Source organism: Odocoileus virginianus, chromosome 23, assembly GCF_023699985.2.
Source record: "Odocoileus virginianus isolate 20LAN1187 ecotype Illinois chromosome 23, Ovbor_1.2, whole genome shotgun sequence".
In the NCBI taxonomy this organism is placed as follows: Eukaryota; Metazoa; Chordata; class Mammalia; order Artiodactyla; family Cervidae; genus Odocoileus; species Odocoileus virginianus.
In genome coordinates this window covers 36,265,403-36,281,900 of record NC_069696.1, presented here as the reverse complement: position 1 = coordinate 36,281,900, position 16,498 = coordinate 36,265,403, and the positions used below count along the sequence as shown (strand labels likewise).

The 16,498-nt window shown below is 39.5% G+C and overlaps 1 protein-coding gene across 4 annotated transcripts in view; it reads left to right on the top strand.

Moving 5' to 3' along the window:
• The window catches only part of AMN1 (antagonist of mitotic exit network 1 homolog), a 77,821-nt gene extending 62,493 nt beyond the window's left edge, over positions 1–15,328 (top strand). For all 4 annotated transcript variants that reach the window (XM_070453898.1, XM_070453899.1, XM_020879828.2 and 1 more), the window contains one exon: positions 13,640–15,328. In XM_070453898.1, the coding sequence (XP_070309999.1) occupies positions 13,640–13,713 (74 nt within the window). In that variant the 3' untranslated portion in view covers positions 13,714–15,328. The remainder of the gene's footprint in view (positions 1–13,639) is intronic.
• The last annotated feature ends 1,170 nt before the right edge of the window (positions 15,329–16,498 follow it).

The window sequence follows — 16,498 nt, the reverse complement described above, 5'->3', positions numbered from 1 at the left end:
CTGGGGTCAGCCAAAATGTTGGTGGTCATCATATAGTCAACATCTTCCACTTGGTGAAAGGAGTGTTAGTTTCTGCATAAAAACTCAAAGATATGCATCAGATTGTTATCTGTATTCCTTCAGGAGGAACTAGGAGTCCTGTGACTCTATTGTTCAAGCTATTATTACTTTTCTTGCTTGACTGCTTTCTTTGTTTCTGCATTTTCTATTTCTCTAATCATTAACTGTACAAGTCTGTTCTTTGGAACTCAGGGAAGGCCTAGTAGACACAAGGTTTTTCAATAAATAAGAAGTGGGAGACATAGAGGGGCTTGTACCTAGGAGGGCCTGGCAGAGTTTGGTTTCATTACCCTTGTTGTACTCTTACTGATAACTTTCCATAACCAGTTTCCCAACAATCCCAACATCTCTGAATTGTCTTTAGCTGAAAATGGTGGTAACTTGGGCCATCTCAAGAAGTTTACTCATTTTTCCTGATTATCTCCCATATATACATAAAGTATTCTTGTTGATAATCTTCTGTTTGTTTCTCTTTTGTTAATTCATCCTTGGTTACCAGGGGATCTCAGCCAAGAGCTCAGAAGGGTAAAGAATTTTTTTCCTCTTCCACAGTTTCTACAAAATATTCTGGCAAGAGATCATAAAATACTTAGAGATGCCACAGTTTCTCCCTATAGCATAAGAAACTTATAGGCATCAAATATTCCTACTATTGACTCACTGCCCTTAGTACTCTATATATTTATGAGGAAAAGCTGCCTGAAGAGACTGAGTAATGTAATACTGGAAAAGACTGAGGGCAGAAAGAGATGAGGGCATCAGAGGATGAGATGGCTGGATGGCATCACCAATGCAATGGCTATGAACTTGGGCAAACTCCAGGAGATGGTGAGGGACAGGGAGGCCTGGCATGCTGTAGTCCATGGGGTTGCAAAGAGTCAGGCACAATGAGACAACTGCCCTCTAGCATCAAATTTTGTAATTACATTAACATATACTGTATACTCAGAGCTAGAGGGAAAAGTGTTTTTCTACTTATGTGTAATAATAGATTCCTACAGAAGAATGACACAAATATAATCAGAAGATAAATATTTATATATATTTGATAATTCATAATTAGTAAAAATGCTAAAATAGTCTTAGAAACACCAACTAAAGTATATCAGGAAGTATATGTTTCCCATTTTGTTTTTTTCAAAACTGTATTGACTGTTCTGATTCCCTTAAATTCCTGTGTAAATACTAGGATCGTTTTGTCAATTTCTTTTTTAAAAATTAGGTGGCATTTTGCTAAGGATGGCATTGAATCTGTAGATCAGTTTGGGGAGTACTGCCATCTTAACGAAGACTCTTCTGATCTATGAAAAAATGGATAATGATCCATGAATCATTTATTCTGATCTTTGAATAAATGGACATCTTCCCATTTATTAGAATTACTTTCATTTCTTTCAACAGTCTTTTGTAGTTTTCAGAGTATACGTTTTTTTTTTTTTTTCAGAGTATAAGTTTTTCACTTATTTTGTTAAACTTATTCCTAAGTATTTTTTTTGATGGTAATATAAGTGAAATTATTTTCTTAATTTCATTTTGTAACCAAACCCAGGTTTGGCTGTTTGCCTCTCACATGCAAGTAATTCAAGAGGCAAGTGTCAATAGAAAAGAAAGTGCTTTAATCAGAAAGCCTGGAGGAATTCCCTGGCATTCTAGAGCTTAGGACTCCATGCTTTCACTGCTGAGGGCCTGGGTTTGATCCCTGGTGGGAGAACTAAGATCCTGCAAGCCGCCTAATATGGCCAAAATAATATAATAATAATGAAGGAGAAGAAGAAAGAAAGCACAGAAGTGGCAATCTGGGAAGATGGTGGACTCATGTCTAGAGACCAACTCCAAGGATTCTGCTCAGCGATCACAGTTTTTAAAGAGAAAGATGGGAGAAAGAATCTCAGTGACACATCAGGGTAGGAGGTTGGGTTTTACATCATTCTCCATAGAGTGCAGACTGGCTGACTCTTTCTTCAGAGGGAAGAAAACCTTGCCTGCATGATCTGCCTGCAGGATTGCTAAGGGGGCTATTGGGGCTAGAGAGCCTGTCATTTTGAAACTACTTAATTCTTCACTCTGACTTCTTTTTTATCCAGGAAAAGAGTCAACAAGTTAGACAAGGCACAATGTGCATTCAGGAGAGCATAAGTCAGGTGTTCATTTCAATTGCTTACTGATTTCATTTCTATAATTAGTTCTTTTACAATTAGAGGGGAACAGAAATGGACAAACACGAAAGGGGCAAAGAGCTACTTTCAACTTTTGGATTGTTCATTGTATAGAAATAAATTTATTTTTGTATATTGATCTTTTGCACTGCAATGTTTCTGAACTGATTTATTAATTCTAATTTTTAGTAGATTCCTTAGAAAATCCTATATACTGTATTATGTATCTATAATTTTTTTAAAAAGCTTTACTTTTTCCTTTCCAACATGAATGGTTTTTCTTTTTCTTCCCTAATTTCCATGGTTAGAACCTCCAGTGCACTGTAGTATAGAAGTGACAAAAGCAGAAATCCTTGTATTTGTTCCTGATCTTAGGGGGAAAGTAGTTAATCTCTCACCAGGAAGGATGACGTTAGTGGCAGCTTTTTCATAGATGCCCTTTATCAAGTTGAAGAAGTTCCTTTCTGTTTCTAGTATGCTAAATGTTTTTAGCATGAATGTTGGATTTTGTCAAATGTCTTTTCTCTGTCTTTTGAAATGATCATGTCGTTTTTATCCTTTATTCTACTAACATGGTATCAGTTCAGTTCAGTCGCTCAGTCGTGTCCGACTCTTTGTGACCCCGTGAATCGCAGCACGGCAGGCCTCCCTGTCCATCACCAACTCCTGGAGTTCACTCAAACTCATGTCCATCGATTTGGTAATGCCATCCAGCCATCTCATCCTCTGTTGTCCCCTTTTCCTCCTGCCCCCAGTCCCTCCCAGCATCAGGGTCTTTTCCAACGAGTCAACTCTTCGCACGAGATGGCCAAAGTATTGGAGTTTCAGCTTCAGCATTAGTCCTTCCAATGAACGCCCAGGACTGATCTCCTTTAGGATGGATTGGTTGGATCTCCTTGCAGTCCAAGGGACTCTCAAGAGTCTTCTCCAATACCACAGTTCAAAAACATCAATTTTTTGGCTACATGGTATAGCCATAAGCAAAATAATGTCCCCACCCAAATATGTTCATGTTTTAATGGTTAGAACGTACAAATATACTGATCTTACAATAGGAAGATGATCCTGAGTTACCCAGGTCAGCCCAATGCAATCATTGTTGTTCAGTTGTTAAGTCATGTCCAACTCTTTGCCATGCCATGGACTGCAGCACACCAAATTCCCTGTCCTTCACTATCTCCCAGAGTTTACTCAAATTCATGTCCATTGATGCCGGGGTCCAGCCTCGGCAGGATCCAGGGGTACCCTCAGGATGAACAGCGTTGGTGAGAGAAGACACGTGAGACCAGCCTTTGTGAAGCAAAGTCTAGCTTTTTACTTTTTGACAACAGTTTATATACCGTCACTCAGAATGTATCCAAGGTACGAGATGCTTACACAGGGTTAGTTTAACATTACATCAGTTTGTTCTTTAGGAATAACAAGATGTTTCCTGCATTCTATTTCTATAATAAATCTTTGCACATTATCTTCTGGCCTTGGGGCCTATTAACATTTTATGCATGTCAGGTGAATGTAAACTTATTTTCTGTTTCTGTGGTGATCTTAACAGAAAAGTTGCAGTCTCATAGGGCAACAGTACAGCATGTCACAACATAGTAGAAATATAACCTTGTTAACATAAAGGTCAATTCTTCTGCAGAAGTTGTCAGTTAAATTTATCTAAGAGGTTTATCCCACACAGACTCTGCGGCTTCGGTGAGGCAGCCCAGCACTCCTGGCTAATAATTAACAACCGTCTCATTGTTACCACACTAGGGCTAAGCTCTTATTTTTCTAGATCTTTAACTATATTAACAATGGTTTCCATAGCGCAACCTTAGCACATTAAGAGTAAAAACACAGCAAGCAAATGTTAACCCAGTAACCACTTTTAGAATAATTTTTCTTGTGTTCTCTAATAGGGCTTCCTCACCCCCCGAAAGGGCTCTATGTCTATTAGGGCCTTTATATGATCAGGTTCTTTATGCTGTTTAATGATTAAAGTATTATGAGCAGTCATGCATATTCGTACCAAGGGAATGGATGCATTTGCCAAACAAACTAAAAAGTCAGCGAAGGAGTTTAAATTGAAACACTCCTTTCATCTTGGATAATCTCATAAGATACCACCACCCGGGAGACATATTGATTAAAGTTCTAAGTTGATTCTTATTTGGAAAGAGATCGGGGAAGGCCTTCTGCCTGTGTCACAGAAATTAAGGAGTAGTCTATTAAAGCAGGCATCAGAAAGACAGATATCATCTTTAAGGTGAGCATCGAGGGCAGCTTTTCAAAATCCCTGGGATCCTGATCCACCTTGCTCGTCAGGTTTTCTCCTCATGACCTTGTCATAGGTGGGATCTCGTGTGCTGGCTCCCGGCACATTGAGTTGGTGATTCCATCAAACCATCTAGTCCTCTGTCATCCCCTTCTCCTCCCGCCCTCAATCTTTCCCAGCATGAGGATCTTTTCCAATGGGTCAGCTCCTCCTACCTTGTGGCCAAAGTATTGGAGCTTCAGCTTCAGCCTCAATCCTTCCAATGGATATTCAGGATTGATTTCCTATAGAATTGACTGGTTTGATCTCTCTTGCTGTCCAAGGGACTCTCAGGAGTCTTCTCTAGCACCACAATTTGAAAGCAACAAATCTTCGGCACTCAGCTCTCTTTATGGTCTAACTCTCACAAACATACATGTTGTTTTTCAGTCACTCAGTCATGTCCAACTCTTTGCAACCCCATGGACTGTAGCACACCAGGCTTCCCTGTCTTTCACTGTCTTCCAGAGTTTGCTCAGATTCCTGTGCATTGAGTTGGTGATGCCATCCAACCATCTCACCCTCTGTTGCCCCCTTCTCCTCCTGCCCTCAATCTTTCCCAGCATCAGGATCTTTTCTGGTGAGTTGGTTCTTCCCACCAGGTGGCCAAAGTATTAGAACTTCAGCTTCAGCCTCAGTCCTTCTAATTCAAGGTTGATTTTCTTCAGAAATGACTGGTTTGATCTCCTTGCAGTCCAAGAGACTCTCAAGAGTCTTCTGCAGCACCACAGTTCAAAAGCATCAGTTCTTTGGAGACCAGCCTTCTTTATGGTCCAACTGTCACATCCGTACATGACTCCTGGAAAAACCATAGCTTTGACTATATGAACCTTTGTTGGCAAAGTGATGTCTCTGGTTTTTAAAATGCTGTCTAGGTTTGTCGTTGCTTTGCTTCCAAGGAGCAAGTGTCTTTTAATATCATGGCTGCAGTCACCATCCACAATGATTTTGGAGCCTGAGAAAGTAAAATCTGCCACTGCTTCCACTTTTCCCCTTCTATTTGCTATGAAGTGATAGGACCAGATGCCATGATCTTAGTTTTTTTCAACGTTGAGTTTCAAGCCAGCTTTTTAACTCTTCTCTTTCATGTTCATCAAGAGGCACTATAGTTCCTCTTCATTTTCTGACATTAAAGTGGTATCATCTGCATATCTGAGGTTATTGGTATTTCCCCCAGCAAGCTTGATTCCAGCATTTCACATGAGGCATAGAAGTGAAATAAGCAAGGAGACAATATACAACTTAGGCATACCTCTTTCCCAATTTTTAACCAGTCAGTTATTCCATGTCAGTTCTAACTGTGGCTTCTTGACTCATACAGGCTTCTCAGGAGGCAGGTAAGGTGAGTTGGTATTACAGTATCTTTAAGAATTTTCCACAATTTGTTGTGATCCACACAACCAAAGACTTTGGCATAGTCAATGAAGCAGAAGTAGATGTCTTTTCTGGAATTCCCTTGTTTTCTCCATGATCCAATGAATGTTGCCAATTTGATCTCTTGTTCCTCTGCCTTTTCTAAACCCAGCTTGTATATCTAACAATTCTCAGTTCATGTACTGCTGAAGCCTAGCTTAATGGATTTAGAGCATAACCTTGCTAGGATGTGAAATGAGTGCAATTGTATGGTAGTTTGAACATTCTTTGGCATTGCCCTTCTTTGATATTGGGATGAAAACTGACCTGTTCCAATTTCTGTGGCCCCTGCTGATTTTTCCAAACTTGCTGACATACGAGTGCAGTGCTTTAACAGCATAATCTTTTAGGATGTTAAATAGTTCAGCTGGAATTCCATCACTTCCACTATCTTTGTTCATATTAACACTAATGCTTCCTAGTGAAAGTTGCTCAGTCATGGGTAACTCTTTGTGACCCCATGGACTATACAGTCCATGGAATTCTCCAGGCCAGAATACTGGAGTGGGCAGCCTTTCCCTTCTCTGGGGAATCTTCCCAACCCAGGGATTGAAGGCAAGTTTCCCACACTGCAGGTGGATTCTTTACCAGCTGAGCCACAGGGAAGCCCAAGAATACTGGAGTGGGTAGCCTGTCCCTTCTCCAGCCAATTGTCCCAACCCAGGAATCGAACCGGGGTTTCCTGCATTGCAAGTGGATTCCTTACCAGCTGAGCTACCAGGGAAGCCCTTTAAAGTTTTGGCCTGCTTTAATTTAAGGTTCCAATTCTCACATAATCCAGTGAATACATCCCATTCACTAGCTAATGAGCAAGAGGGTGAATCTTCCCATCTAGGAATAAAAACTTCATCAACCTTAATCTCTTTTTTTCTTAAAGAGTGGCATTTTATTTCACAAATCCTGCTCACAGCACCAATTAATGTTTTGCCAAAAGTTTTCACTTTCATCTCAGGTTCAAAGGATTTGTTAACAAAATAAGCCACTTGTTATATACAAATAAATAATACAGATATTTATTAGAGGACAATCTACCTTACTTTCAATACACTAACATTAAAAGAAAAGAGAAATAAAAAGAGCAGAGAGTACATCACCAAATTGGGTTTTGACCAACATCCAGACTTAAACAAGTGCTGCAAAGTCCCGTGTCCCAATTGGAAAAGTGTCCCAGGCAGCATGTCTGCTCTATGGTTGAGACTTCCAGTGCTTCCTAATGCCCACTTGATTTCACACTCCAGAATGTCTGGCTTTAGCTGAGTGCCCACACCATTGTGGTTATCTGGGTCTTTAAGACCTTTCTTGTACAGTTCTTCTGTGTATTCCTGCTACCTCGTCTTAATCTTTTCTTCTTCTGTTAGGTCCTTACCATTTCTGTCCTTTATTGTGCCCATCCTTGCATGAAATATTCCCTTGATATCTCCAGTTTTCTTGAAGAGATCTCTAGTCTTTCTCATTCTATTGTTTTCCTCTATTTCTTTGCATTATTCATTTAAGAAGGCCTTCTTAATTCTTCCTTGCTATTCTCTGGAACTCTGCATTCAGTTGGGTATATTTTTCCCTTTCTTCCTTACCTTTCACTTCTCTTCTTTCCTCAGCTCTTTGTAAAGCCTCCTCAAACAACCACTTTGCTTTCTTGCATTTCTTTTCCTTTGGGATGGTTTTGGTCACTGCCTCCTGTTCAGTGTTACAAACTTCTGTCCGTAGATCTTCAGGCACTCTGTCTATCAGATCTAACCCCTTGAATCTCTGTCACCTCACTGTATAAGGGATTTGATTTGGGTCATACCTGAATGGCCTAGTGGTTTTCCCTACTTTCTTCAATTTAAGAATGAGTTTTTCAATAAAGAGCTCATGATATGAGCCACAATCAGCTCCAGGTCTTGTTTTTACTGACTATATAGAGCTTCTCCCTCTGTGGCTGCAAAGAACATAATTATTTGACTTCAATATTGACCACCTGGTGATGTCCATGTATAGAGTCATCTCTTTGGTTGTTGGAAAAGGGTGTTTGCTATGATCACTGTGTTTTCTTGACAAAACTCTGTTAGCTTCTGTCCTGCCTCATTTTGTACTTCAGGGCCAAACTTGCCTGTTACTCCAGATATCTCTTGACTTCCTATTTTTGTATTCCAATCGCCAAGGATGAAAAGGACGTCTTTTTTGGTGTTAGTTCTAGAAGGTGTTGTAGGTCTTCATAGAACCGGTCAACTTCAGTTTCTTCGCCATCAGTGTTTGGGCATAGACTTGGATTACTGTGATGTTGAATGGTTTGCCTTGGAAATGAACCAAGATCTTTCTGTCATTTTTGAGGATGCACCCAGGTACTGCGCTGTGGACTCTTTCATTGACTGTGAGAGCTACTCCACTTCTTCTAAGCAGTCTTCCCCACAGTAGTAGACATTATAGTCATCTGAATTAAATTTGCCCATTCCCATCCATTTTAGTTCATTGATTCCTAAGATGTCAATGTTCACTCTTGAAATCTCCTTCTTGTCCACATCTAATTTACCTTGATTCATGGACCTTACATTCCAGCTTCTTATGCAACATTGTTTTTTACATCATCAGACTTTACTTTCACCACCAGATACATCCACAGGTGAGTGTTGTCCCCGCTTTGACCCAGCCGCTTCATTCTTTGTGGAGCTGTTCATAATTGCCCTCCACTCTTCCCCAGTAGCATATTGGACATCTTCCTACCTGGAGGAGCTCATCTTCTGGTGTCATATCTTTTTGCCTTTTCATATTGTCCATCGGGTTCTCCAGGCAAGAATATTGGAGTGTGTTGCCAACCCCTCCTCCTGTGGACCACGTTTTGTCAGAACTCTTCAGTATGACCTGTCTGTTGGGTGGCCCTGCATGGCATGGCTCATAGATTCAATGAGTTATGCAAGCCCCCGCCCCACAACAAGGCTGTGATCCATGAAGGGGTTCATTGTCTGTCACCTTGCGAATTCATATCATAGGATGCCTTTTCCAATGTAAAATATATGATGTTTTCTCCTCAGTTTTCAAGAATTTTCAATATATTCAAGTTTCCTTTAAGACATGATTAATTATAATAATATGTACACCAACATAATATCAACTTTTCAATAGAAAAGAAAACTACTACCATAGGTATACATATCAATTATTAGGTGAATCTTACTTTCAGAATTGTTTAAAAAAAATTGTTATTGGCAAATATACATAAAATTTACTATTTTAAACATTTTTAGGGTACAATTCAGTGGATTTAAGTACATTCACATCGTTGTGCAGCCATCACCATTAACTATCCCCAGAACTTTTTTATCATCCCAAATAGAAACTCTTACCTCTTTAAAAAATAACTCCACATTATCCTTTCCCCCAGCCTCTGGCAACCTCTATCTTCTGTCTTTATGAATTTGCCATTATAATCAGATTTTTTAATGTGACAATTAATGTGTCCTGTCACCATAACAAGACTGTCCATGAAGGGGAAAATAGTGTACTACATTAATTAATTCCCAAACGTCAAGCTAACCTTACATTCCTAAGATAAATCCCAGCTGATCATGTCCTATAATCCTTTTTCTGTGTTGCTGGATTTGGTTTGCTCTTGTCTTATTGAGAATCTTTGAATACATATTCATAAGAAGTATTGACCTGTTGTTCTTTTTCTCTGTGTGTGTAATGTCTTTGTCTGGCTTTTGTGTGAAGGTAATACTGTCCTCCTAGAATAAACTGGAAAGTGTTCCTCCCTCTCCTATTATAGTTGAGGTATAAACTTCTATACATAGTTTTGTTATAGTTGCTGTCTTTATCCATCCTTTTACTTTCAACATATTTGAAATCTGCCATTAATCAAGATTTCCTGTAATAATAGACTTCTTCTGTAATAACTAATTGTACTTTTAAAACAATGAAAACTCCATTTGTTATATTTTTAGGCACTTAACAAAATTTGCTGCCAATGTAAACCTTGATTTCACAACTATAATTTCTTGTTTCCAAACACTCTATGGTTCTCTTTCTTGTACTAAATCTTAATGTTTGAGTTATTTTTGTTTTACTTAAAATAAGATTTAGTAACCATATGTTGGGCCCTCTTTTTTGCCTTGTTGTTGCTGTTGTTTAGTCATGTCCAACTCAGCTACCCCATGGACTGCAGCATGCCAGTCTTCCCTGTCCTTCACTATCTCCCAGAATTTGCTCAAACTCATGTCCACTGAGTTGGTGATGCCATCCAGCCATCTCATCCTCTGTTGCCCCCTTTTTCCCCTGCCCTCAGTCCCAGCATCAAGGTCTTTTCCAGTGAGTCGGTTCTTTGCATCAAATGACCAAAGTATTGGGGCTTCAGCTTCAGCATGCGTCCTTCCAATGAATATTCAGGGTTGCTTTCCTTTAGGATTGACTAGTTTGATCTCCTTGCAGTCCAAGGGACTCTCACGAGTAAACTCCAGCACCATAATTCAAAAGAACCAATTCTTTGGCACTCAGCCTTCTTTATGATCCAACTCTCACATCCATACGTGACTACTGGAAAAACCATAGCTTTGACTATACGGACCTTTCTCAGCAAAGTGATGTCTCTGCTTTTTAATATGCTGTCTAGGTTTGTCATAGCTTTTCTTCCAAGGAGCAAGTGTCTTTTCATTTCATGGCTGTAGTCACCATCTGCAGTGATTTTTGGGGCCCAAAAAAATAAAGTCAGTCACTGTTTCCATTTTTCCCCCTTCTGTTTGCCATGAAATGTTGGGACCAGATGCCATGGTCTTAGTTTTTTCAATGTTAAGTTTCAAGCCAGCTTTTTCACTCTCTTCTTTCACCTTCATCAAGAGGCTCTTTAGTTCCTCTTTGCTTTCTGCCATTAAGGTGGTGTCATCTGCATATCTGAGGTTATTGATATTTCTCCCGGCAGTCTTGATTCCAGCTTGTGCTTCATCCAGCCCAGCATTTCACATGATGTACTCTGCATATAAATTAAATAAACATGGTGACAGTATACAGCCTTGATGTACTCCTTTACCAATTTTGAGCCAGTCCATGTCTGGTTCTAACTGCTGCTTCTTGACCCACATACAGGTTTCCCAGGAGGCAGGTAAGGTGGTCTGGTATTCCCATCTCTTTAAGAATTTTTTACAGCTTGCCGTGATCCACACAGTCAAAGGCTTTAGCATAGTCTCTTTAAGTCTGAAACCCACTAAGACTAGGTTAGAGATATGTTATACATAAAACATAGATTGTTAATTGCTTTACAATATTTTGTTGGTTTCTGCCAAACATCCAATCAACCAGTCATAGGTATACATGTGTCCCCTCCCTCTTAAACCTTCCTCACACCTCCCACCCTATCCCACTCCGCTGGGTTGTCACAGAGCACTGCTTGTGCTACCTATGTCATACAGCAAATTCCCACTGGCTATCTATTTTACATATGGCAATGTATGTTTCAATGCTACTCTCTGAATTTGCCCCACCTTCTCCTTCCCCCGCTGTGTCCACAAGTCTATTCTCTATGTCTGTGTCTCTATTGCTGCCCTGCAAATAGGTCATCAGTATCATTTTTCTAGATTCCATATATATGTGATAATATACAATATTTGTTTTTCTGACTTAACTTATGGACTCTAGGTTCATCGACCTCACTAGAACTGACCAAATTCATTCCTTTTTATGGCTGAAACTCCTGAGTAAATTTTTTAATTAATTTATTTTAATTGGAGGCTAATTACTTTACAGTATTATAGTGGTTTCTGCCATACATGGACATGAATCAGCCATGGGTGTACATGTGTCCCCCATACTGAACCCCCTCCCACCTCCCTCCCCAACCCATCCCTCAGGGTTGGCCCAGTGCACTGGCTTTGAGTGCCCTGTTTCATGCATCGAACTTGAACTGGTCATCTAGTTCACATATGGTAATATACATGTTTCAATGCTATTCTCTCAAATTATCACACCCTTGCCTTCTCCCACAGAGTCCAAAAGTCTGTTCTTTATATCTGTGTCTCTTTTGCTGTCTCGCATATAGGGTCATCATTATCATCTTTCTGAAGTCCATATATATGAGTTAATATACTGTATTGGTGTTTTCCTTTCTGACTTACTTCATTGTATAATAGGCTCCAGTTTCATCCATCTCATTAGAACTGATTCAAATGTGTTCTTTTTAATAGCTGAATAATAGTCCATTGTGTATATATACCATGGCTTTCTTATCCATTCATCTGCCAATGGACATCTAGGTTGCTTCCATGTCCTAGCTATTGTAAACAGTAGTACAATGAACATTGACGCCAATGTTCTCTTGGGGAGACCCCAGCATGTCTCTCAATTCTGATTTCCTAGTTGTGTGTGCCCAGCTGTGGGACTGCTGGGTCATATGGCAGTTCTATTTCCAGTTTTTTAAGGAATCTCCACACTATTCTCCATAGTGGCTGTACTAGTTTGCATTCCTACCAACAGTGTAAGAGGGTTCCTTTTTCTCCATATCCTCTCCCGCATTTATCCTGAATAATTTTTAAAGTAATAAAATTTTAACAGTATTTTTGCATTAGAAGACATTATAAAACTGACTTTGTAAACATAAACCATGTTAAAATCACTGCTATGTATTGTGAATAACTGAAAACCATCTAAATGTCTAGTCATATACATTGATTAAATTACAAGGAATTCATATAATAGTTATCTATTTAAAATCATGTTTTGTAAGTATATGACATGGAACATGTTCAACAATTGGTTAAGTTGTCCTGTTCTAGTAACTACTCTCTCCCCTAACTTTTTTCAGCATGTTGAAGCTTCCCGAGGTGTTTTACCATACCTGCTGGCTTTCTTTAATCATGCTTTCTTTAATCACTCCTTTGTGAATAGTCACTTCATTAACTGCTGTTCAAACATGCTACTGTAGTGTGTCATCTAATTCCTGGCAGGACCCTGAGAAAGTTTAACCCTGTTACTCCCTGTTTGGTGTAATTAAGATAAAATTACAGGACTTCCCTGGTGTTCTAGTGGATAGGAATCCAGCTGCCGAAGCAGGGGACTTGGTTTGAACCCTGGTCAGGGAAGATCCCAGATGCTGCAGAGCAACTAAGCCCGTGTACCACAACTACTGAGCCCATGCTCTAGATAGACCCTGTGAGCCGCAACTACTGAGCCCTTGTGCCTAGAGCATGTGCTATACGAGAGAAGCTACCACAAGAAGCTCGCTCACTGCAAGAAGAGTAGCCCCCACTCACCACAATGAGAGAAAGCCTCTGAGCAACAGTGAAGACTCAGCAGAGCCAAAAAACAAAAAAAAAAAGATGAGATTACTGAGAAAACAAGAAATGCCTGTTTGTTCAAAGTATTACTATGTTTACTGCAGCTGTGTTAGTCTCTCAGTCATGTCTGACTCTTTGCAACCCCACCAGGCTCCTCTGTCCATGGAAGCTTTCAGGCAAGAATACTGGAGTGGATTGCCATGTCCTCCTCTAGGAGATCTTCCCAGCCCAGGGATCAAACCCAGGTCTCCTACATTGCAGCCATATTCTTTACCATCTGAACTACCAGCAGAGAAATCCAATAATAGTGATGGCTACCATTAAATGTATTTTTAGTTTATACTATGCTTTGTGTATCATGTAAGTCTTTTAACCCTATGAAGTATAATAGTCATCATCTCCAGTTTATACATGAAGATACATTCAATATCTTTGATTACTGTGAATTAATATATTGTCATTATTTTCTTTTGTAGATCATTCACGAGAAGTCTTGGAGCAATTAGTAGGCCCGAACAAACTAAAGCAAGTGACGTGGACTGTGTATTGATGCTTACTGGAGCTTATCAAATCTATGATCTTCATACTACTTTCCCTGGAAACAATGGTCTCAGAGATTGGCTTTCCAATAGTATGATTTATGTGTTGAAGTTAACCTGGCTCTTAAACATTTTAATAGTGCTTTTATTTCTATATATAAGTTCGTTGATGAGTGAGTGTTCTTGAAATGACAGTTATAGCATGCCCTCTGATATATTGGGGGAGGGTATTGTTTTTTTGTCCTAAATAAGAAAGTTTTAAGTTACCTGTTTCCCCAGGAAATTTCCTTCTCCTAACTAGGTATTTGAGCTGCTATAAGAGATATTTATCACTGGATAAACAGGAGAATTCTAAGTTATTTCTAAAAGCATAATTACCTTCCTAGCTATTTTCTGGCTACTGCCTTCCAAAGTATTTAAATGTCCACGGGCCAAAAAGCAAAGCTGAAGATCAGGCCTGTATATTCTTCACAAAAATTATTATTTCAATGAAACAAAGAAATGTAATAGTTTAATGTCAGAATCTCGTATATCATACCTTAGCCATTTAGCATATGCGTGATACTGAGGCCTTTGCCTGGCCACTTATTACATTGATTTTTATGGCTACTTTCCCCCAATACATGCTATTAATCTACAAACTTTCTTCCTTAAAAACTGCACTCGAGAACGTGTAAGAATGAATAAATATGAAATAGCATCACAGAGGTTGTATCCTGAAGCTCTACTGGTTTCACATTGTAAAATAAACAGCACAGGTCTTAGTTTTCAAATGAAATGTATTACTATCTATAATCACAAAATTCTCTGAAACATATTGTGTTTAAACTACCCCCAAATTCACCATATTCCCTGTGCCAAAAGCAGGGACCTTCTTAAACACTTGTCAGTGGGACCTTCTTAAACACTTCCTGTTTTAACTGTGATATAGTGAATAACAGGGAAAGTATGGTATGGTAGATTCATTGGACATATGTAGAGGGACAGGTTTACATATTCAACTCTACTTCTTCCCCTTACTATTAACTACTTTATAAATGTGCTATGTTTATAGTGTATAGTATACAATATGGTGTATTGCCACTGCGAAGGTGGTACACGTGTGTATGTATAAAATGGGTAAGGCCTGTTCCATCTATGAAATTTCTCTATAAAGACAAATTCAGTAAGATTTAATATTGAACACCTAACCAAGTCACTACCTTTTCCCCCTTTTGAAGAAACTAGTTTCAAGATCTAAAGTGTCAGATTTTTAAGGTCTATAAAGGCCTTATCATCCTAAAGCAGCTTGTGGCTTGATCTTCTTTTATATCACTGGTTGTATCAGCTATTTTCCAGCACCCTGCTTAAAAGTCTGGTCTCCCATCCCTATCCTACCTATAACTGTCACGCTTGCCTGTCATTCTGAACTCTGTTTTTCCCCTCTCCATCTTTTACCATCTGACATCTTATCTTTTATTTATCATCTGTCTTTCCACCCTAGTATATAAGCTTCATGAAGACAGACATTATTTCTCTTTTTTCACTGCTGTATCTCCAGTACCTAGAACAGTGTCTGATATATAATAAGCACCCAAATGTTTGTTGAATAAATAGACAAGAAAATAAGTAAAAGTAATACCCATATTTCAAGTTTCTGGTCTGTGACATATACAGAGATTGGAAGTCATCACTCCTGTCCCCACAAGACAAAAGCTGAACAAGCTGAAAATCATGAAGCAGTACAGCATTGTTTGAAAGTAGAGTTATATTAATTGTAGATGTATACTGCAAACTCTAGGGCAACCGGTAAAATAAATTTTAATAAATATGATGGATGTCCTAAGGGAGGGGAGATGAAACCATATAAAATGCTCAATTACACCAGAAAAGGGGGCTTCCCTGGTGGCTCAGTAGTAAAGAATCCACCAGCCAATGCAGGAGACACGAGCTCGATCTCTGGTCTGGGAACATCTCACATGCCGTGGAGCAGCTAAGCCAGTGTGCCTCAACTATTGAGTCTGTGCTCAGGAGTCCACGAGCCGCAACTACAGAAGCCCACGCACCCTTGAGCCCATGCTCCACAAGAAGAGAAGTCATGGCAATGAGGAGACCACACACCACAACTAGAGAAAGCCTAAGCAGCAACAAAGACCCAGCACAGCCAAAAAAACAAAAAAAGATAAAGGAGAATTCCCCAGTAGTCCACTGACTAAGGACTCTGCACTTTCACTGACAAGAGCCTGGGTTCTATTCCTGGTCCAGGAACTAAGATCCCACAAGACTTGCAATGCAGCCCCAATCCCACCCTGCAAAAAAAGATAAAATCAGAAAATGAAGAAAAAGTAGAACACAAAAAAGAACAAAGGCAGGAATAGGGAACAGCTATAAGGATGGTAGAAGTTAATCCAACTATATCAATAATGTCTTTAAATGTTTAAATGTGAACAATCTATCTGTTAAAAGATTTATTTATTTAAGGTTTTGGCCGTGGTGGGTCGTTGTTGCTGCATGCAGGCTTTTCTCTAGTTGTGATGAGTGGGGGCTGCTCTGATACAGTGCTCAGCTACTCTTGTTGCAGAGCACAGGCTCTAGTCACTTAAGCTTCCGTAGTTGCAGCAAGTGCACTCTAGAGCTCAGGCTTAGTGTTGCTTCACACAAATTTAGTTGCTCTGCGGCATGTGCGTTCTTCCCAGAGCAGGGATCAAACCAGTTTCTCCTGCACTGGCAGGATCTCTGAAGAAGATTTAGCTTCAGGACCAGGGACCAGGCTTGATAACTCAAAGCTTTTGTGTAGCACAGTTTTATTGAAGTATA